This window comes from Serinus canaria, chromosome 11 (genome assembly GCF_022539315.1).
Source record: "Serinus canaria isolate serCan28SL12 chromosome 11, serCan2020, whole genome shotgun sequence".
Taxonomy (NCBI): Eukaryota; Metazoa; Chordata; class Aves; order Passeriformes; family Fringillidae; genus Serinus; species Serinus canaria.
Window position 1 is genome coordinate 11,786,961 of NC_066325.1, and position 23,444 is coordinate 11,810,404.

The window sequence follows — 23,444 nt, forward strand, 5'->3', positions numbered from 1 at the left end:
CAAAAAAAAATCCACATGAAAACCACAATGTTCAGCTTTAAACCACACACACACTTTCACAAGCAAGAGAATTGTGTTTTAGTACTTTGAGCAAAACAGGAGTGCAGTTTGCTTTTAAATGACAACATAGCCTAAAACATTCAGGTTTCTCTCCAAAGATTTGTTTCAAGTCACAACTTTTTACCTCAATGTATCTGCTACCCATGTGATGCTTGTGCCTTTCCAGGGCAAGGTCTCTCTGTTCAGAATTGACAAACCGAACCAAAGCCTCCCCATTTCTTCTTCCTTGGGAATTCAGGCAAAGAGCCACACCACCTCTGGAAGGTAAAGCCAACAAATATAAACTTAGTCTGAATTTTTAATACATTTAATAAGTAATTATGTAAGAATAGTAAAGCAATCAGACTTAAACATGAAGATTATAGTTTAGAAAAGAAATTGCTACTATCCACAATTTAATTTTTGTTGTAACATAATTATACTTTAAAATCTGCTTCCTTGAGATCATGGATCTCATGTTGTTCACCACTTTCTCAACTCCCATAAAGTTCCAAATTTGTCCTTCCTATTATCTTAGAGATGCACATTTGAAATTCCTCATCACACTAAAATTAAAAAAAAAATTCTCAGTGTTGGAGATCTGGAATATATATTAAGTGATAGATACGCTAAATAACCTGACTCTCTTCATATATATGTATACACATAAATCTCTACATAGGTATACACATGAATCATATGAAAATTTATTCCAAACAATACTTAGAAGTTTCTGAATGTGGCCTGTTTAGGAGGTATAGAAGAATAATAAGTTGGCACAAAATTAAAGCTTTTTTCATGTCTTGGCCTCTGCTTTGATAAATGCAATAGGAGTTTCTCCCTTTTGATACTAGCAATAAATGAATGCATATCGGTTTTCAATTGATAAATTTCTTTTCTTCTTCACACATTTCAAAACTATTTCTTGCACCCCTAAGTCTGGTAAACCTGTTCAGCTGTCATAGCCACAGCGTGGGAAGGGGTCAAGTGGGGAAAGGCTGAAGGACTCCAGTGGGGAGAGTGGGGGATGTATATAAAACAAATATTAAATGAACTTGCTATTAAAGGCAAAGTGATAAAGCAAGGCAAATTTCCTTATCTTACTTGGCAATGTTGAGTCCTTTGAAAAATCGAGCGATATCCTGGTCTGAAGACTGCCATGGCAAACCTCTGGCACGTATTACTGTCTCACTGTCCACAGTTTCAGATTTACTACTGCACAAAAAGAAAAAAGACAAAGTAAGCTTTCATCCAGGTTTTCCAATATCTTACCAAACTTCAGATTGCGACTAAGTGAATTTTAAACTGGGAGCATATTTTCTATTGAGACTCTCCTATCTCCATTATTCCTTTCAATAAAGAGAGGGAAGATAACTTGGATAATTCCTTTATATCTACAACACTGTACATGCACTATGCTGTCACCATGTGGCAGTTCCTTAAATAAAATAGGAAAACTGCCTCAATGTAAAGTAATGAGGAACTGAATTAATTTCATTTGAAAGATCTAACAATCCAAGCAACACAAATCACTTATGCCTAAGATATTTCAGTCTGGTCTCTGAAATGCATTTGCAAAGGATGAGCCATCCTGTTCCTTTGTCCCTGAACCCAACACCCAATTCAGCATGTAAAACCACTTTGAGAAGCACCACACAGCTCAGCTCATGTAAGGTGTATTGGCCATCAGCCCTGTTGACTTAGGGAAAGTTCACAAATATTTCTTCACCCTAGGAAAGATAAGCCAGCCTCGCTGCTATGCAAAAACAGAAGCAAGAGAACAAAGAGCATTTAACTTGCAGTGGGTAAAGTACAGCATTCATCATGCCAGCCACAGTCTGGCTGCACTGCAGTGACTGCTGGGTACACTGGGCTGTTCTCAGGAGCCAGCCTGCTTTCACATGACCGTGGGGAAATATTCACAAACTTTCCTTGCTGTACACAAGACTCATCTTTGTTTGTAAACAACAGAGTGACAAGGGCACTTACCAAGGACCTGTTTCATACTTGTGTTTCACAGTTTCAGGCTCAGTAAATACGTGATCTGTGACAAAACAGGAAGTTTAAATATAACCAGAGTCAGAGATTACTTAAGAATGACAGCACCACTGCCAATTCCTTCAGAAAAGAAGGATTTCAGCATTCAGTATAAATAGTTAACTTACTACAACCTTCTGAAAGCATGCTGAAAATGATAGCCACCATGGTCTTCACTTGCCACACGCCAAAGTCCTCCTCTGCTTCATCTGTCCCTAAGCCTAGATCTAAACAGGTGATTATAGAAAATAACAGACTTGCACAATCCTTTGTAAACAAGTCATAAGGCTTTCCTGATATTAGCACAAAACTAATAATCAAATGTACTGGTCTTAGCAGGGACATGTGGCTATTAGACATGTTACATTGCTCATAAACTAGTTTATATTCACTGCAACAGACAACAGTTTAAAAACTATTGAGAGCTTACATAATTGCAGTGTTAATAGGCCAAAAAAGAAAAAGCTGAGTAAGTTCCTATCACTGTAAACATAACTGAACTCCAATCCCATTCAGATGGGCCCCAACAATCCCTCTAATTTGAACTGAGATGTAGAGTATTGTTTGGGTTTGTTTTGTATTGTTTGTCAACTGAGATGTGAAGTATTGTTCGTTTTTGCTTTATTTTAAACTCAGTGTAGTCAGGATCATGCAAGATAACTATTATCTGCAAACAGTGGAAACCTGCAGGCCAGCTGGTGCTGAAAAAGCCCACTGACAGCTCAGCTTTTCCTTTAAGATCAAGTACCAATGCAAGTGATGCTTTTCTTTGGCAGATTTACTAAATATGGTTTAGAAATCAATTAGATTCAATTTGGGGAAAAAAAATTACCAGCAGAGCCACTCCCTGGACACACACTTAAGTAGACACTCCTTTCACTTTACCTGTGAGTTTATAAAACCCACATCTAATTTTATTCTTCTAAACTCTGTTACAATCACAGAGATAAAACTCAAGGAACTTAACTGATTGTGGGATATAAGCTGCAGCAAAAGGATACATTCTGCCATGGTCTTGATAGTCTGATCTTTCACGGCGGCTGAACTAGGGTAGCAAGTGTGGAATTCTTTGCGCAGATCATAAAAGGAATAGAAGCAGTCTGACAACAAGAAGTTCTACAAGAAAGGCAAAGATATTTGTTTTGAACATGCTATCCCTTTAAATTTCAATTAATACTTTTGAACTGAATGAGGCACTCTCAGAAATCAAGTAGTTCCACATCACTGGCTTGTTGGTGATGGAGCAGTTTGGTTCCTTTGTAACACAGTTCAAATTCCATAACTCTACAGAACTGGATGACTACGTGAGCAAAGTCAAATGGCCCCTGGGAGTCAGACCCATGCAAAACAGCTGGAGAAGATGGCTGGGAAAAAAATATTTTAAAATACCTACGTTTTGCTGTTTAATTCCCATTTTTGACACTATTTTATCTTTTGTGGCTACACTGAAAAGCAGATTTGTACCAAACTGTGACGGCAAATTTTAAATAAATATTGCCACAGAATACAAAATCTCTTTCAGCAACTTTCAGAAAAAAAAAAAAAACCAACAACTGGCCAGCTCCTTCCATGTCAGCAGCTGTCATTCTTGTGGGGCTCCTGCAGACCCTAAGCCAGCTAATTCAAGAGCCACCACCTTTCACAAAGAAAAGGTTCTCCTCCCTGTGCATGACAGGGTGCTCTAAACCCTCCAGGAACTTGGAGCAGAAACTGCTGCTTCATGTAGGAGTAGCAAGCTCTGCTTCCCACTGAATAAATGCAGATGGGGAACCACCGCCAGGCCACACCCCCACCTGTGTGCTTACCCTCCACAGGACCCTGGTTTAACACAAGCCTAAGCAAAGCAATAGTTCTCCATCACTTCTGCTGAGGTTTGATCTGTACCTCTGTTTCCACTCCACACACAGAATTCAAAGTACTTGTATTGCTTCTGTCCCTATTCTGTTTTTCCTAATTTTCCTCTTCCTTATGCTCATCTGGGAGTCCAAGTAGTGTGGCTGACTTTTAAGAGCAAGTGCCTAAAAGAACTACTCAGGGCTCAGGCAGAGAGGGGATCATCTTCAATAGTCTTGGGACACTCCAGCTCCCAGGTGGAATTGCATCACTCCCCTCCCAGTGCTGCCTCTCTCTCTGCACCAGTTCTGATCTTGTACCTTCTTGGATGTTTCCGGGTGGAGAACTTGTCGGATGAGTAACTGGCCATCACTGCAGAGTGTGTAAGAGCTCCTTCCAAGTACTTTCAAATCACTGGATACCAGCTGACTAAACTGAAAAATGAAGAGAAAAATTTCATTGTACTGACTGATAATTTCATGCACCTGCCATTATTCAGCACTTTTTTTGAAAAGGAAAAAAAAAGTAATTTAACATTTTGAAAAAGTTTTTGAAAAAAAGTGATGGAGAACAGACATGGGCTGATTAAAGAAGGCAAATAAACCATACACATTTGTGGAATAGCTAACAAGAACACCCAGAATATAGTAAAAAAAAAAAGACTAATTAGGAAGATATGGCAGAATTATGAGTTCATATAAAAAGTGATCATACTATACTGGTAATGTACAGAATGTAGACCAACTATAATATAAGTTATTAAATATTTGAAAGAACTTTAAAGATAAATCACAATACTGATTTTACAATACCCTTTCTTCACCTATAGCACTTCTGACTTTGATTATATCCTCAATATTTTTTTTTTTTTTACTTCAATAGCAAAAAACCTACTCATCAGGGTTTAATAATGTTTCGAAAGTAATATATTAAGAAAAGCTAAAGAAATAGTGATCTAATACCTTCAAAAGTAAAATTATAATCAAGTCATGTCCAAGCTAATAAAGTTCTTGGTATAGATGAAGTGTTATGAATACTAGATTAAAAAAAAAATTATTCCCAGCTCTAGGATGGCTAACCCTCAGCAGATTAATTCTCAAGAGGAAAGGGCTCCAGCTGTTATATTCAACTTTATTTTCATCCTTAGATAACAATTTCCAGCCTTTTATTACTCTATACCAGTGTTAAATTCCTAGCTCCTAATAAGTTAGCTAGCATATCATAGTACCTAAATGTATCAGTAAGCAGTAGCTTGTTAACTAATTTTCAAGGGGACAAATGCAATTATTCTAAGCTTCCCTCTTGATGCTACTCCCTCCCAGGAAAGCATCACCTCACAAACAAAGCAATAATTACAATCATGATGCAGTAGCCACCCACTGCTCTCAGCAACACCTTATAACTCCAAAACAACCACTCCAAAACAAATGACAAGTTGACTTGAGAACCCAGACAATATCTTTGTGCTGTCTTTTAACCTGTGCATGGGGAGAAGAGAATTGGTTTGTTTTATCACAACACATGTGACACTACATCATTACAGTCTGCTCAGGACCTTTGATGTCCTAATGACCTGATTCCACAGATACACAGAGCTCACAGTGTGAACAAGTGTTGCAGCACCTGCAGCCCAAAGGTAAGGCTCCACAAGGGAAAACACGTGTATTGAACAGGATTTAGAAGGAGCAGAGACAGGATAACTCAGGCCTTATTTCAAAATAACTGCTCAAACCAATCCAGGCCCTTTTCTAGGCTTGGGCAGCTGACCAGAGTTCCACTCCCATTTTGAGCTCAGAATCGTGTAATACTGGGTACTACACATGAAAACAGGGAACTGAGGGGCAGAGCTGGGTGAGGAGGGGCTCTCAGCTCAGCACTTTGTGTTAAGTTGCTTTATTTGAAGATATATTTACAGAAATAGATATGAACATATCTATAAAGTGAAGTTATTTAATAGCAGAGAACATATTTGAAACTAGAGGAAGGGTGACTATCCCCCAAAACAAAAACCTTTATAATTCAATTCTCTGTACACTACCAAAACACAGAAAAAGAACAAACATCACACACAGATAAAATTACTAAGAAAATCAACCAACCCAAACTTGCAGATTCCCACAGCCTGTTTCCTCCCAATTGCTAGTGCAGGTTGTAGTCCTACCACAAGCTGAAGTCTTGAAGAACCTGAGGCTTTAAAGCCAGTTATTGTTCAAAGATGATTCCAAGTCAGAAAATTGAGATCTAGGAGTGCTCAAAATACCTCAGTTGATGTGTAAACATCAGAAAAAGAAGAAAATTCCAGGGGACTCCAGAGGAACCACTTCAGAAAAGTAGTTCTGTGGACAGCCACAGTGACAGACCAACAACAAATATTCTCACCACAATAACACACATGAGAATTGCTTTCTTACTAAATGCAACAACTTATTAGTTTTTTTTTTTTTTTTTTGTTTAACTAATGCACACAGTAAAGAGCAAATATTTGTAAAAAGGGGTTGGAAACGGTGATAGGAATTAGCCTCCAGAGGGGCTGCACAGGGATTCTTGCCGAAAGGAAGCAGAGTCTTACTAATGAACAGCAATAAAACACTCCCCAAACCTTCAACTTTGTACCCTGTGTTACTGGAGATGCTCAAGAGCCAATACAGAGAGTGCAGCTAGGGAGCTATTTTGATCAGATACAAGAAATCTAACCCACACAATCTGAAGAAAGCAGAAAATGTAAGCAGCCTCCTGCTGTACATATAAAATGTAAGAACTGTAGATCAAAAAGACATCATCAAGTTCGAAAACAAAAGGATAAAAATGTTTGCACAAGGGAGGAAATTCTCAAGTCAAATGGTGTAAATCAAGTTAGTAAAAATCAAGACTGTTGCACTAAAATATTCACATTTTTTCCAGGTGGTGTTTCCCACACAACCTACAGCTGAAAAAAAACCACAGATATTTTCAGAAGCCTGTACTGAGAAGATGCCAGAGTAGTAAAATATTGCATAAGGACACCGATAAGCCCAGAATTCCAGCTGTACTAAGGTTTAAAGAACTCCCAAGGATCAGCAATTGTTTTTATTTTTACCAAGTGTAAGTATTTGCCCTGCATATTTATTAAATGTCAGTGATAACATTCAACATTGCAAACTCCTTTCCAGTGGAACAATCAACGTGTCAAAACAATACTCTACTTTTCTTACCAAATGCCAGCAGCTTAAGTGCCTTAGATAAATTGCAACAAGGCTGGCAGGCCTTGCTGGGAGCTTATTTAGAAACTTCTATTTTAAAAACAGATTGTTTCAAACTTTGGGGTGTACTGCTCTGGAAGAGGGCAAGAAGACTGTGGGAAAAATAGTCAGGAGACATAAGCAACCTTTGTTATTTAAACCAGCTCAACTATGGGGTAGCAGAGTGATTGGGAAGATTCACTCAGGATAGAGCACAGGGCAAAATAGCCCCAGAGGAATGACAGATATTTGAGATCAGCCTGAAGTAGCTTCTTTCACCCACAGGAGATGACTCCTAATTCTGCAGATGTTCAGTATGAAATGCATAGCTGTGGAGCAGCTCTTGCTGCTATAGATTACACTGGACCCTCAAGTCTTTCAGGCAATAGATCCATGTAACAAATGTGTCAAACCTGTTCAAGCAGCTGGGGCAGATGTGTTTGTAAAGCCACATTGCTCAGCACAACAAGCCACACCAGTTAAGCAATTCAGCCTTGCCCAGGAAAAGCCATCTTCAGCCTCCTTTCTTGCACCACAGATTTCAGGCATCATTTCAAAAGACAGCCTCAAATCGGCATCCACCCAAATGGAGCAAGCAAAGGACAAGTTAAGACCAGCACCAGATTTACATTACGTTTTTCTGTCTCACATGTTGAACAACCTGTCCACAACTCTGTCATTTCATAAATTCCATCCCCATCTCCTTCACTCCACTAATAAAATCCATCTCAGCTATTTACCTGCTGTCATTCACCTTCATGCTGCCATCCAAGCACGCCCCCACTTCAGCAGGCAAAGCTGCCCCACCTTGATGCTGCCCCCACCAAGCTCACACACCCTGTCTGCCCTGCTCCTCTGCCCCTTCCATAGCAGTTACACACTGCTAATTACCTGTTTGCATCTTGCAACCAGCCCTCATTTTGACTGCAAGAACCAGTCTATTAGCAGCATGCTCCACCTTTCTTGCTTTTTCCACCAGATCAGTCTCTCCAGTAAAGCTCTGATGAGTCATTCCTTATTTAAAGGAATATGTTCAATAATTCCACACCAAGATTAAAAACTGAACAGAGGGAAGAGGAAGAATCAAACAAGCTGCTGTATATATTTGCCTCCACGAAACCTTAAACAGTTCTTAGAGAAAAGGTGGTGAGAGGGAAGGACAGACTTTGAACACCGGTTTGAAAAACTGGCTAAACAGGATTTTGGTCATGTAGCTGAGAGTACAAAGAGATTGAAGAGACATGTTTTGCCAGCAGCAAAGCTGGATGAAAGCCAGCACAAGCTGCTGTGTTTTTTACAGATGAATCCCAAGGGACTAAAATAACAGCCCACTTCGTGTTGCCTTAAATATAGCTGAGCTATGATGTAGATCTTGGAGAAACAAGAAGATTCTTCACTAAGCTTTTTTTTTACAGTTATGATGCACAAAAAACTAAAATAAACAGCTGTCTATTTGGATAGTCTCATTTCCCTTACTAAAAAGAGCTGTCATCCTTGAGAAAGGCCACTGCATCTGTGCTGTATCTGTGCCTGGCATGGTAATTAAATACTGAGATAATTCAGGCACAGAAAGCACCCATGCTGTCAAATAGAACCATTTCTAAAACACCATGGCACTCTGGGGAAAAGTTTTGTCTGAGGCACATAAATGTGTACTGCTTACACCTCCTTTGTTCAAACCTATGACTAAAGCCATACTGTTTATAATCATGGATGTTTTCCAGTCTAACTTGTATTTTAAAAAATCATCATCACTTATTAGACATTACTGCAATTCACAACATTAGAGCTTTAGACTCTTTCAGGCTTTTGGTGTGAGTCATTCTTTGCTTGTAGCATTGAGCATATAACTATGATCAGTCTTGGAAAACAAAGGATAATCTTCAAAAAGGTTTCACTGAAGATTTTCTATTCCCAGTTCTGTTTCAACAGGCAAGAGGTACTGCAGTTGTTGCATCAAAGCCTGATTTTATGCTAAATCCTCTACAATTTATTCCAGAGAACACCCAAACCCAATTATCCAGTTGCAGGTGTGGTTCCAGAAAGAAGATCTCCAGTGGATGAACAATGAAAGAGGCTGCTGAGAGAAGTTGCAGATTCTTCATCATTGAAGATATCAAAGTCACAAGTGGCCAAGGTCTTTGGCAGCCTGCTCAAGTGTCCCTGCCTTCAGGGCTTGGGCTGGACAACATCTACAGGTGCCTTCCAGTCTCAGCTGTTGTGTGACACCCCCCACTTTGGACTCTCTTTTGCCCACTCTGCAGCTGCATCAAAGATCAGGACACCAATGGCACTACAGTGTGTACCTGAGGGGCTGGGGCTGTTTGGGAAGGGACATGTTTTCCAGGATGTGGGGAAGTGAAGGAGATCAAGAGTTGAGATGAAGCCAAATCTCATTAACAGAACCTGCCTGCCACTAAAGCATCAGCAAGACTGGAGCACCACTGAATCCTGAAGTTTGCCTGAAGACTTAAAGGGTCTAATACAGCATGAGAAAAGTCAGGAGTAACAAGCCATGGCTTTGGTATACAAGGCTTGCACACACACAACATACCATGACAGGGCAGCCTAGGGAAATATTTTCAATTGGTCTTTTGGTCAGTTCCTACACCCATGAGGGTTTCACATTTATTTACAATACTCTCCATGAGCAGTCTTCTGCTCCTTCACTCTTCCAACCCTGGTGATAATGTCAGCCTTATCCATGCAATGGAGGAATTTAAAGCATGCCATACTACTGGGAGGTGCACAGACTGCATTTCAGCACTATTTACAAGTATGATAACCCTTTATTGTGCTGGGTAACTTTTTAAACAGAGAATCCTATGGTAAGCCCTTGCCTTTGTTCATCTGTTAACTGATATTCCACATGGCTGATAATGGATACATGGTGACCTTGTACTGAAATTGCTGTATGGAAAGAAAGAAGTGTAAGCCTCAGTGTAGCCACAAGCTACAAATAACTTCTTTTCCCCTTCTAGCTAAATAGGGGTAAAAATACCATATTTAGATACCATTCAGACATAAACATGAAAAAGAAATTGCCCCTTGGTTTGAATTCATTGTAGGGCAAACATGCAGGAGGTGACAGAGGCAGCCCAGGTCCATTCACTAGAAATGTTCAAAAATAATATTGCCAGTTGATTTCTCCTATTAGGAGGAAGGCAATTATTTGCTCTACTGAACACTAATGCCTGAGATTATTTAGTGACTGCAGAGTAGCTTGGACAAAAGCATGGGGTTCATTTCCAGCTTGCCAGAGAATTTAATTTTGCTCAGTATGACAAGTCAAGTTACATGTACCTCTTGATGGCCTAGAAACTACATTAAATAACAGAAGGACTAATAGTCACAAAGGCCACCATAAATGTACTCAAGAGAGACATTACATAGCCAAAAACAGTTCGAGTACAGATCCATCTTTGGAATTTGCAAGTGTAAAAGCAAATTTACCCTACTAAGTCTCAAGGAGAGGGAGAATGTGGCACTGAGCTTCAAGCACTGGAGACTCCCCTCTCCTTAAGTACATTATGCTGCTTCTTACTACCTGATAATCTGCTGCCTCTTTGTCTTCTTTCCTGAACAGAGGTGCAGACCAGGTGCTGCACACCCTGCTGCTTCTCTGGCTGTTCCAAAGCAGTTTCCTTCACACCAGCTGCTTATTTGGACAAACTCCTATTGTTGCCTCTCTCACAGAAAGAAATTAATTATTTTCCACTCATGCTGTGAGCAAAAACTGACTGAGTCTCAGCTATCCTAGGCTTGGGGTTCTGCCATGAAATTCCAATCACAAATCTTCAAAAGAAGTAGGAGCTTTAAAACACAGAATTATGTTTTTAAGTGTATTTATGATAGTCACTTCTATTTTTGACTTTGTTGGGAAGCTGAAGTTACAGGAAATAATACCACCTTGTCCTCCTCCTTGTTGTCACAGCACAGGTCACTACAAGTCTCCAAGAGAGAAAGGCCTACAGACAACTCTTATAATTACTGCAAGATTTCAAGGAGGGAAATGGAAGGTATTCTTCAAGCTTATTGCATCCTTCTACTCAATAAAACTGAGAAAATTCCTTTAAAATTCATTATACTCCTTCAGAATTAATAGAGGGCAACTTTAAACTTAGCTGGTGAGAGTAGCCTACAGCTAATTTCCTGCATAAAAATAAGTTTGTTCAGCGTTGTTCAGCAACAGGCGGAACATGAAATACAGAAACAGAGCAACAATTGTCATGGTTTTTCTGTCCAGTGACACTGTGGAGCATAGAAAACAGACCATCGTTACTCAGGGCTGTGGTAAACTCTTTTAAAGGTGAAACTTCCACATTATTTCTTTCTGTGGTTCATTTTAATTGGACCTGGGTCTTTGTGCAGCAAAGTAAACAATAACTAACTAAATGCTTTAAATCTTCCTAGGAAAGAATGCAAACATCTAACCTTCTGCCATGACAAAGATCTGTCCAAGCCATGCCACTTAAGCATTTTATGGCCATTTTTGATTAATAATTTCTTAGATGGAAGTTTGAAACACCAGATTATTTGCATGCTTTCCAGCTATGGTATCTACAGCATCTAATTCAGGTAATGCATTAAGCATAAAAGGCAAGACCATGGCTCAGGCCATCTGAATGTCACAGCAATCAGGTCACAGGCTTTTATCTTCAAAAGCACAACCTGTTTTAATAAGAGAGTGTTGAAATATGCAGAGTACTCCACAAATAAGCTACTTGAAGTTAGCCTTGTGTAAGATAAAGCACCCCAGTCCAGCAACGTAAGAATTTCAGAGTTTGTGGACTAACTTTACTACCACATTATGTGTCAGGAAACTGCTAAATAAAGAAACACTTACTGAGATAAACTATGTTTTCACTTTAAATTAATCTGTGTGAAAGAGGCCATAGCTATCCTAACCAACAAAATAACACAAAAATATTCATATCTTGCAAAATACGTAATCATTTGTTAGCACAGATTATTCATAAGTCTGATTTTAAGCAAAAAGAAAATTTTGAATACTACTAATACAAAAAAATCCCTACTCTGTCAACCTTTTACCTACATTTCAAGCAGGTTTACAGTGGTGCCTCACAGTCCTCACAGGCTGCTTGCTATCAGCTCAACTCACAGAGCAAGTCATTACAGCCTGAAAGACAAGGTTGAACATACTTTCCAAACTCTAAGTTTTAATTAATGCCATGACTGCAACATTTCCCAAAGTCTTGATATAAGCACAAGCTCTGTCTCAGTGTTCTATAGCTCCCCCACTCCCACTCACCTCTGTTTCAAGGACAAACTTTCATTAGCAATGTGATCTTTAGCACTGGCTCTATTGACTGTAATGCTTGGTACTGCTCTATTTACTCAACACTACCTCATTGTTTGTAGTGCAAGCTTAACCAGTTGTAGGAGAATAGCCAATGCCTGCAAAATTAAAACATTTTTTTTTAGTAGGTTCTCAAGTTTTTTTGGGTTTTTTTGTAGTAATACTCAGTAAAAAGATGAGGCAACACCAAAAGAATGAAGAGACACTTATCATCCACAACCCAGTTTCCTGCATGATTTTCTCATACCCCTGCCTCTCCATTAAACTTGTACTGTAAGAATATCATAAGCATGGACTTTCCTGAATAACAGCCTTGAAATCTATGAAGTATCTTTGCTTATATAAGAATCCAAGTGATTCTTGATCAAATCCTTACAAATATCAGCAAAAGGAAGCCAAACTTTCTTAAATTGACTCTGCTTTGCTTTGTAAAGTGTTCCCTTTCTTGTACAAACATGTTTTCACAAATACATAAAGGACAAGTGGAATTAGATCCCTAAATCAGTTTTCCTTCAATCTCTCAAACTTTCAAGTCACAGATTAGGGCAAGCATCAAAAATTGGTAATGACTCATAAGGAAAAATGAGAGTGAGAAATTATTAGAGATATGATTTTAGTAGTTCACAACTGAGTAAGATCAAAATTTACGCTTGGCCTTCCAAGGGATTCAGACCTGCCCAACACAGAACAAGGACATTAATGGTTACACTATTTGGATGTTGCTTCCTCTTACAGAACTACATCCTCCCTTTCAGGTAACTTACTGCTTCCAAAGCAAGTTCCTTGTGACTGGAAAGACTTGACATGAGTTTGTCTGAATGTGAAGCAAGTCACAGCTTCTTGTGATCAAATCTTAGCATCTGAGACTTATAGAGAAAGGGTGTTGATTTCTATTTTCTTTTCTTTCTTTAAGCATAACCACAAGAAGAGCAGTTTTCTTCTGTACTTCATATTTACAAGGTGCCATCTCACATGCTTTACAATAATCTGAAGTCCTGTGTAAGTTTAATTCTGTTGTAAGAAATAACACTGAGACACTCAAGTTACCAATCAGGAAAACTGCAAAACTCTGTCACAGTCATATTCTTGTGACAATCATGTATTTCCAACTCTGTATCTCTCATGATCCCCCTCCAATCCAATGGTATTTTATTCTAGAGGATTGGTGTGTTACACAATGTCTTGCGTATTTCTGAAGCTGCAAGGTTAACTTAAATCAACTTTCAGCTACCATAAGGTCTGGTTACACAGCAAAACTTCCACAGGGTTTTTTTAACTTTAATTCTCAAGTAAAACATTACTGTGGTTCTACTTTCCTCTTAGTGCAATTCACTGCAACAGACTTGCTTACCAGGCAAGTAATCACCTTTACAGAAGTTACAGCAGAATTAATTCCACACACTGCCAATGTCAACAGAGCTCATTGTATTGTTAAAGCACATGCTTACATTTCTCTAGAATAAGAGCCAGAGAATGGAAACCTCACTGATTAAGTTTTGATTTGAATTCAATAAGAATGATAACCAAATTCAGGGACTGTCCTAAACCTTTAGCAACAGAACCTTCCATTTTAAGCCAACAGGTGCTCAAAATCATCACAGGAGTCAAGTTTTTGCAAGAAGGACCTTACGTTTCTAACCAATATTTTAGTATAATAAAATATCCATTTCTCAATCCTTTTTTGCCACACTCTGCCCATGGCAGGTCTACAAAGAAAGGCAGCAGGAGGAAAGAGAAACCAAAATATTTTGAAATAGAAGTTTGCGGGAAGTGAGAGAGCTGGTTTTAGTTTTGTCTCTCATCAAAAGGGGTGGTCATTTGAATGTCAATTCCCAATACCTTTTGCTTATTTATTTTGTTTATTTATCCCATAACTCACATCTATTTTCTCAGCATGTGGATTTAATGAATGAGGGACAAATAAGCAAAGCAGCTGTTTGTGAACAAAGCAGGAACAGAGGCCATTATAGAAGTACACTGGAGCAAGTTGTGAACAGTTTAAAGAACATCATCACAGATTTATCAGAGCAAAGCACTGAAACATGGTTTGTTGAACAAACATGACTTCTGACTCGAGACACTCCTAGAACACACGTCAAGGTGTCTTTCAGAGCATCACTGTTTCCTCCTTTTTATTGGAATAAGGTTGTAGCTAACAGAAAACAACATGATATCTCTGCAGGAAAGAAAAAAAAACTTTTCCAGAGCAGAGAGGAGATGGCAAAGACATGAGCATGAGGGAGAATTGCTGGTTTTGTTTCTAATTAAGAGATATAAAATTTCCACTTTTAATGACAGAAATTATAAAATGAGAGAGGGTTGACATTATGTTGCTAAAAAATTAATCTTTCATCAGCATTTTTAGTTCTGGCCACAGCACTGCTTTGCTAGCAGTATCAATTCTAGTAACTGGGCATCAGTCTGAACCCAATTGCTCAGCAAAGAAGTGCTGCAAGATATTGACAGAGACATTGCCCTCATTTGGCACCACTCAGCTACCCAAGAACTTCATATATAACTGAGGAGTGTTGGATTATTAAAAGGGGGAAAAAAAAATCAAGTAAACCAAGATACAGATTGAGGAAGTGTGTAACCCTTTCAAAATGCTACCAGAGGAAGAGACAAACAGCACAGGTTTGCAGACAATGTAGACAAAAGTTTTCTAAGCTGCTTCCATGCTAATAGCAAGAACAGGCAGAAGCACTGCACACATAATTACTGCCAAAATAATAGAATACAAGTCATAGAATCATTTAGGTTGGAAAAGTTCTTCAAGATCATTGAGTCCTACGATTAACCTGACAGTGCCAAGTTGACCACTAAACCATGTCATTAAATGCCCCATCTACATGTTAAAGTCCTTTATGCTTCATTTATTCCTCAGCCACTTTTGAAAACTCTGACAATAATTCATTAACACATTTCTAGTGATTTTTTTTCAGTAGCTATTTAGAGCAAGTTAGAGGAAAGAAGTTCAAAGTCTCTGAGGTTCATGCAATCCAGCACTCTTTGTATTAAAATGCTTCTACCCTCTATTTTGCTGTCTTTCAATGATGTTAAAAAAAGCTGCAAAAACAATTTCAAGAGAAATTCAAATATTTAGACTTATTATAGTTGTGGAAACATCCAAATGTATTAGTGACGCAGTTTGCAAACATGGCACAACATCACTCCCTGTGAAGACAGGCACCTCAAGCTGCTCTGCAAGCTCATAGCAAAGTTTATTTGTCCATATATGCTAATCCCAGACTGGTAATTAATTGTTACTGTTCCACTTCACCAGAAAATGTAGCAACATCTGCTTTCACAAAAAAGCCTACTCATATCCTCAAACCACTGGGCCAAATTATTCACTTCTCTTTAATATTGTCACTTCTAGTTTTAAGAGAAGATAGCCCAGCTTGCCAAGACTACTACACTTTAATGCCTATAAGGTAAAGAATATGCAGCTTTAGACAAATGTGAAACACACCTAAACACAGGAACAAAGCAAAGGAACTTTCCTATTTCCTACAGGGAATACTTGAGGAATTCAGATAAAAGTATTGCAGCCTTTGGAGAAGCTAAGGTCACTGCTTTTCCACAGAGAAGAGCTACCAATAACAAATGGATTCACATGATCTACATATGCATATTTCTGTATACACTTATGTATATATATTTAATACTCATAACAGAAGAACTGCTTATTCTATCAAGTATTTTCTGAGCTTTTTGAGGGAACAGATTCGAGTGTTTCAATAATATGATGGGATACACAGCTGGGTAGTGCTGAGAATTTGTAAAGAAAAAAATATTTTATCTAGGCCATCAACAAAAGAATTGCAACTATAGTTCTGAAAAGAATTAACCATAGCTAAAAACAATCAAAATCTACACTGCAACATCCTACAGCTACAGAAATCATTAGCACATCCTTAATTCCCCACAGTAAATACTGGTGATATTCCAATAAGAAGTATGCAACATAATTTAACCAATCATCATCAATGTTTATCAATGAAAATAGGGAGGTATTGGATGTTAATAAATGTGAAAACTTTACATAAAGCTACCTGCACACAAGACACAACCCTCCTGTAAGAGCAGGAATCTATCACTTACCTACCCTGAGAACCTGAAGGCCCTTGTGTCTGTCAGGGAATTCTCATCACTCACTGCTGATGCCAAACCAAGGCCACAGTTTCACATGAATTCCTCCTTGCCCTACCTGTCTTAAAATGGCACCCTCCTTTCACCCACACCTTAGTGCTATGGCTGCCCTTGGGAAAACTTCCTAATCTGCCACATGTGCATCAGACAGAACCACTCCTAACCAGAATTGCCTTCAACTCAGAACAGTGCCCTGCTCCAGCTCAATCTGCAGCCCCAAAGACTTTTGTACAGGCAGAATGCAGGAGGGAGGGCCATGTAGCAGCACCTGCCTAAGCGAAAGGTGCCACTGAAGTGTTCAGGAGCAGAAACAGCTTAAGCTGGTATCGCCATCAAACGTGTTGGATCATGAAAACACAACCAAAGGGTGTAGTTTCACAGGATGTGAGCTTGGACAGCACAGCAGTTTTAAGTTCCCACCCCATCTGCTCAGTTCAGTGATCCTGTTTACAGCACAGCTTCACAAAGGGTTTTACTGACACAACAAAAAGATGGCAAAGTCTGGTGAAGGACCAGGGGAGAAGCTGGCTTCATTGCCGAAGCCAAATCTCATGAAACAACACCCTAAGTGTTTGTTGTGGAAAGAACAGTCCAGTAACACTTGCCAAAGATTCGCCAAACACCTGCTCCAAACCATCAGAACTCAGACCCAGTAAATTCTCCAAACCCTGTTAGAAGTTTTATTGAGGTGATGCAGTCACCAAATAGTCTGAAGTTGGAAGACCAACCATAAGATTCAAAAAAAAGTCTCCCTGCATTTTCAGATTTTTCTGCAGTTTGAAGACTGAGAGGTGTATTAAAAATAAATTTTAAAAATCATTTAACCAAAACGAAGATGTGACAGCTGGCAAGGGAGCCAAGAAAACTTTCTGCTAGCACTTTGTGAAGAAGAAGCTGCAGAACAAGTTTCACTTAAAAAAGGGTTGTAACCGGTTTATCAGGTTAGAGGAATTCAGGAGTTCTTCCACCTCTCCCCCCATCCCATTTGTTTCCAAAAGCTCATTTAACCAGCTTGTTTCTTGCTGAATTTGCTGAAAATAAATTGCACCTGCAGCTCAGCTGGATGATCAATAGGCATCCAAACATGCTTGAGGGAACTGGCAATTTGCTATTGCTGATAAAGTGGCAACCACTCAGTATTTTCAATTTGAGCTTTATTTAGGGGAGTGTACAGGGGGCAGGAAAGGCCCAGCTTTGTCTTTCTCTATATAAGAATACGAATCAAAATATTCACTGGTGTATTTGAATCAATATATTCAACCAGCAAGACTAGGAGAGTCTCTAACAAATTTTTAAAATTTTAATGTCAATCCATAGATTAAAATGGAATGGTTTTAGTAGGTCCAAAAGCAAAGCCAGGTCTCACATGAGAATGTCTCCCTTTTTATGTATATTGTTCAAAGAAAGATGCTAATTACAACTAAATACTGCAGACAGTTCCCTAAAATTATTAGCTCTTCTTAGACTTATCCTTTTTCAGGAAGACATGCAAATATTGCCTTGCAAAAGGAAAGAAACATGTCTTAGGGCAAGTCATGCTGATTCAGCCAGGTTTTCTGTATGGGAGGAATTAAATAATCCACAACGCTTTCAACTTCATATGGGATCTTTAACTTAGAGCCCCCGTGGCTACAATCAGAGAAGCACATGAGGATGTCAGCTTTTTGATGACAGAGTAATGGGACTGAGAGAAAGGCAAAGTTCATTTTGATTTTGCTCTTTAAAAGCAAGGTTCCATTCCTACAAGGTTTCAGAGAGCAACCTGAGAATAACTGATCTCCCTTAAAAGCTTGCAAAGTGGGAAACTATAAAGCTACTGCAGTTAACTAGAAAAATCTAAATAACATGCTAAATAAGCCAGTCCTGTGATTTGAGCATCTGAACAATGAAACCTGTCAAGAATGTCCCAGTCAAGCAGGAAGAAAACCATTCCCTTTGGTAAGTAGTGTAGCTGATGCATGTTCAGAGGCTTAGATCACAGGCTCAAGAGAGTTCCAAATACACTCTTGAACAAGAGATCTCCTACTTATTTTGTTAAATAAAAATGCTCAGTTTTCTACTCAGTAGCATTTTACAACATCTCAGCAGCTGTGAGTTCACCATTACTGGTCTCACATCAGGGGTATGTTATTAATGCCATTTTGAACTAAATACATCAAGCAGGGTGCTCCCAAAGGGCACACATTTTATGATTTCAGGTAACTATTTCCCTGATATTTGTACATATTCCACCCCCACAAAGAAAGCTATCACAACACTGCACATCACCTATGAGAAAATACAGACAGATCCCATCACTGCAGTAGTACCTCTAGAACCAAATGCTTGTTACCCTGGACAAGTACAGTATTAAAAACCTTGCAACAAAACATACAGAGCTGCAGCAAGCAGCTTTGTTATTTGGGGGCAGTGTGCTTCAGAACCTTACCTTGTACAATTACAACAACCAATATTTATTGATAAGGATCCCGATTTCAGAATATTTCAAGACAAACACAAGTAGTAAGCGTGCAAAATATAACATTTTAAGAATATGAAGTAAAATTAAAAAGATGCATTATTTGATGAAGTGCCTGGTTAAAAGCACAGTAAAGACCTGACCACAGATTACAGGCCTTTGGAAGACCCCATCATTGCTGGAAAGTGAAGTATGCAGTAATAGAAGGAGACTTTCTGTGGTCAGGGGAATAACTCCAGACCCACAGAAAGTGATCTACTATTTACCAGCTACAAATCACTGATTCAGAACCACAGAATGTTTGAAGTTGAAAGAGACCTCTGAAGCATGGATAAAAGTTACAATGGATTTGCGCTCCATGGTTCTCACTTCCCTCTACATGTAGAGACTGGGAACCCAAGGCAAAAAACCAGAAGCAGGCACCAAAACTTTCATTTACATGATTGAGATATGTGCTAAGGTGAGCAATTTTCAGCTGCATCATCAATTTTCTACCACAATCCAGGCAGGGTGTGGAAAGCTAATTTCACGTACTCTATAACATTATCTCAAATCAAGGTACAAATCTACTTCCTTTTCCTCCTCCTTTTCAAATAACCACTTCGACTACCTGTTGCTTTTGCTAATCAAAATGCTTAACTGAGAAAGAAAAAACAAACCTGTATGTGTTGTCACCTGACTCATCCTTAAAATTCATGATGCAATTAAAATATCCAATGGACTTGTCTTCAAAAATGCAGAAAAGGATTTACTAATAAAGAATACGGAGTTTCGCTTTTTGCCACCACTGCAAGTGGGAAGTTGAATTAATTCTCTCCTAATTCCTACAGGAGTTAGGACACAGAGGGGAAAGGAGAAGAGTTTAGGTAAGGTGTGTTCCAGAAGACTTATGATGGAACTGGCCACATCATAACTGGCATCCAACAATTAACAGCAAAATAATTATTTAGTTGCATAGATATGCAAAGAAAAAGGAAAAAAAGTTGTTGTTTTTCAAGAGTCTGTACCCACCTACACACAAAGGTAGTATTTCCTTTTATTTGCTAAAGCAGACCCACCTACAGTGCAATTTACGGCAATAAGATACAATCTCTCATAAAGTATTGGGTATAATTAAAGTGTGTCTGTTATAAAGGTAAACAGAGTGTACTAGGCTAAGCTGTTCCAGATGTCTTTAGTGCAAGATCTGGGACAAGATCAAACCTGCAGCTGCACATTTTCTCAGGGGTTATTATGGAGCTTTAAAAAAAAAGCCAACCCAAAAAAAAAAAAAAAAAAAAAAAAAAAAAAAAAAAAAAAAAAAAATCACCTCTTGGTCCTGGACTCTAACAAAACAAATAGAAGTAGAACAAATGCCACTGCAGCCGATGCTGACAGATTTTAAGCCACATAGAAGTTACGTGTTCAAAGGCACTCAGAGTGTAGTGTTAACCATGCAGTATCAAAGAGGGTTAGGACCAAGTCTGCCAAGTTATCTGTGTCACCAGAAATTACAGCAACATGAACCTGTTCTACTGCCTAAGCAAGTTTCTTGCTGAAACACACCTACCAATGATTCAGACAAGGTGGGGAAAGGCAGGTTTATATGTTACACAAAAATGCACTATTGTATTTTTCCATTCAAGCACATTTCGTGCATAGAAAGCACAGTCAAAGCAATCAAAATTTTGGGAACTGCATTATGCGTGCACTATTTGCACTAAATTTTTTCAAGTAGCTTAAGACCTCTTGAGCTGTAAATATCATACAAATTTAGATTTACTGTCTCAATGTGATATTAAATGAGCCAAAGAGGAAAACTACAGACATCAGAAAATAATCAAACCAAATCACTTTATAATCCACTCATTAATCTCATCTGGAAAACATGTTATGATCATGGATCACATGCTGTGATCCACAACAAGCGTATCTGATGTTACATTAAAGATTTTGAAGATTTTGGCTGATTTTAAGAATAGCAAGTGAGAAAAAGTTTTTCAATACACATTAGAGCAGTGAACCTGTAGATTAGAACGTACCATGTGAAGTTTGAAAGTTTGATTAGCACTGCTTTATTAAGCAGTACTCTTACTGGCCTACTCTTTCAAAACTTAAGAGAAACTTGGAATAAACGTAGACCCCTCAAAAAAACTAGAAGTCAGATCTTCCAAGGACTCATAGCATCAATTCAAATAATCTAGTATTGTACACAACTGTTTCAGAATTATGGAGCTCCCATTTCAAACAGCCTCTTTTGGGTTAGCTTAAAACAAGCATGAAAACTTGCTAGTGATTTCAAAGTGAAAGACAAAAATTAAAGCTGCTTTCTTTTTCAAATCTTTTAAATCTCATTCACAGACTTTACCCTGAAGAGCCCCTGCTCCCAAAAGCAGCACCTCACCTGTTGAAGAACCCGGTCCAGTGGTTCAGCTTTGCCCAGTCCCTCTGGTGTTAAGCCACTGACTTCGCGACACTGGTCACTTAAGTCCAAGTTGTCTGCTTTCACCAGGGATTTGTGTAGTGTCCCTACCTAAAAACATTCAAGAAATTATGGACAAAAGTGAGGAACAATCGAAATAGCTCTTCCTAGCATTGTGCTGAGACTGCAGAAAAATCAGAAAGGCGCAGTATCACCTCCCGATAAATGCCAGGAGAACACGCATTTGTCTATTTCACAAATCGAAACCTTTGGCCGCGGTTTCTCTCCCTCCCACCCCGGAGAGCCACGCTCTCTGCTTCGGAGTATCCAAGCCCATTTTCATGGGAGGCCTTTTGCAGTTAGCACCAACTTTTGCGGGAGTTGTTACGTACAAAGGGAAGATCACTTCATATCAAGGCGGTTTCGTGAATCCACTAATGAAATTGATAGTCCTGTTTGTTTTATCGAAGCCCTTCATCTTTAGGGGGTTATTTATGATAGGGCTTTTGGGGAGAAAAAAATACTAGAGATGACTTTTAGGTTGGCCAAAGAATTAAAAGAAGTCAATATTCTCTTAAAGGTTATCCAAACATTGGTTAAACAAACAAAAGCAGGCCCAGAGAGTCCAACGGTGACCGTGAGCCGGCTCCCAGGGAAGCGAGCACGCTCGGAGCCACCCGGGGCAGCTTTTTGTTTTAAAGCTTCAAAAGTCCATAGACATCCTCGAAGCTACACATGATTTAAGGCGGACGGGGCAGTGGGGTGTGGAAGCGGCCAAACTTTCTTTAAGAGTTACTCCTTCCCTCAAGACGGAACAAAAAGGAGCTTCCCGAGCGAGCGCCCCGGGCAGGGAATGACCCCCGGGCACGGGCCCCGCGCCCTCCCCTCCCTCGGTGCATTTGTGAAATGAACAAACGGCTCCGGGCAGGCGGCGAGCGCCCGGCACAGCCCGCTTGCCCCGCGCCGGGGAACGCGCCCTCGCCCCGGATATCGAAGCCATACCTTCTTGTTCTGTAGATCCACAACTTGCCACACCAAGAGAATTAGTTCCCTCTCATCCGAACCCAGTTTAGCCCCATATGCACCAGCTGTTGCCCCAAACAACACCACCAAAGAGTCACTGTGCGAAGCCGTCATGACCACAGGGGGAAACAACTACAATCAAAAGCAGAGGTCAAAAAAAAAAAAAAAAAAAGAGAGGAAAAAAAAAAGCAAAAGAAAGACACACTAACAAACAAGAAAAAAAAATAAACCCCAAAAAATCCCACAAGGCTCACCCCTACCTCCAAGTAATCAAAGGGAAAAGGAGCGAAGAAGAAGTCACAATATAAAGAGGAGAGAAAGAGCTGTTTAGGAGGTTGGGTGTTTGAGAGGAAAAAAAACCCAAAAACATGGAGAAAGAAAGCTCCCATCTCTACCTGTTCCCGGTGATCTCCTTCCCGGGGCCGATTGGGAGGTGAAATTAGCAAGCTGTGGCTTTCTTTCCCTCTGACATCATGGCAGAAGCTCAGTCTGGGCTTGGGTTTTTTTTTTTCCTCTCTCTCTCTCTCTCTTTTTTTTTCCTTCCCTCTTCCCCTTCCCCTCTCCTGAGTTACCTGCCCTTGGTGCAGCTCATGTGACTCTAGTCAATCTCCCAAAGGGACAAGGCCATTGGGCCTCTGGAAAAGGTGTAGGAGGGACGGAGGGAGAATCAACGCCTGGCTGATCCGGCCTGATTGGTTTTTGAAGGAGATCAGAGGCAAACTCCCTTTCTCTGTTTAATTCTGCCTGCAGGAAGTGCCTCTACCTGCTTTCAGTTCTGCGGGTCCCGCCCAGGCTGGGTGCGGGCTCTGTGCGCCCGGCGTGCGGGGCACTCGGGGCTCTGCGCGCTCGGACCCGCGCCCGGCTCGGGGCAAATCTGAACAACATACGTGGCTAAAACACAATTTATGACTTAGCATTGAATTCCACGAAAGAAAAGTCGTCTACCTGCTTCTAAGTAATTGC

The 23,444-nt window shown here is 39.6% G+C and overlaps 1 protein-coding gene across 5 annotated transcripts in view; it reads right to left on the reverse strand.

The window, feature by feature from the left end:
• Positions 1-23,185, reverse strand: part of ESRP2 (epithelial splicing regulatory protein 2) — a 41,929-nt gene extending 18,744 nt beyond the window's left edge. For 2 of the 5 annotated variants that reach the window (XR_007778597.1, XM_050979109.1), the window contains exons 1-9: positions 22,877-23,183; positions 22,461-22,613; positions 21,441-21,569; positions 4,230-4,343; positions 3,078-3,192; positions 2,205-2,303; positions 2,029-2,083; positions 1,144-1,254; positions 185-317 (exon numbers count right to left, since the gene is read on the reverse strand). Coding sequence is in view for 4 of the 5 variants with exons in the window: in XM_050979109.1 (XP_050835066.1) it covers positions 185-317; positions 1,144-1,254; positions 2,029-2,083; positions 2,205-2,303; positions 3,078-3,192; positions 4,230-4,343; positions 21,441-21,569; positions 22,461-22,595 (891 nt within the window). In the remaining variant the exon portion in view is untranslated. Of the gene's footprint in view, positions 1-184; positions 318-1,143; positions 1,255-2,028; positions 2,084-2,204; positions 2,304-3,077; positions 3,193-4,229; positions 4,344-21,440; positions 21,570-22,460; positions 22,614-22,876 lie in introns of all 5 variants that reach the window. The other 3 variants (XM_009090640.4, XM_050979108.1, XM_009090639.4) reach the window with 3 other exon arrangements.
• Positions 23,186-23,444: the final 259 nt, after the last annotated feature.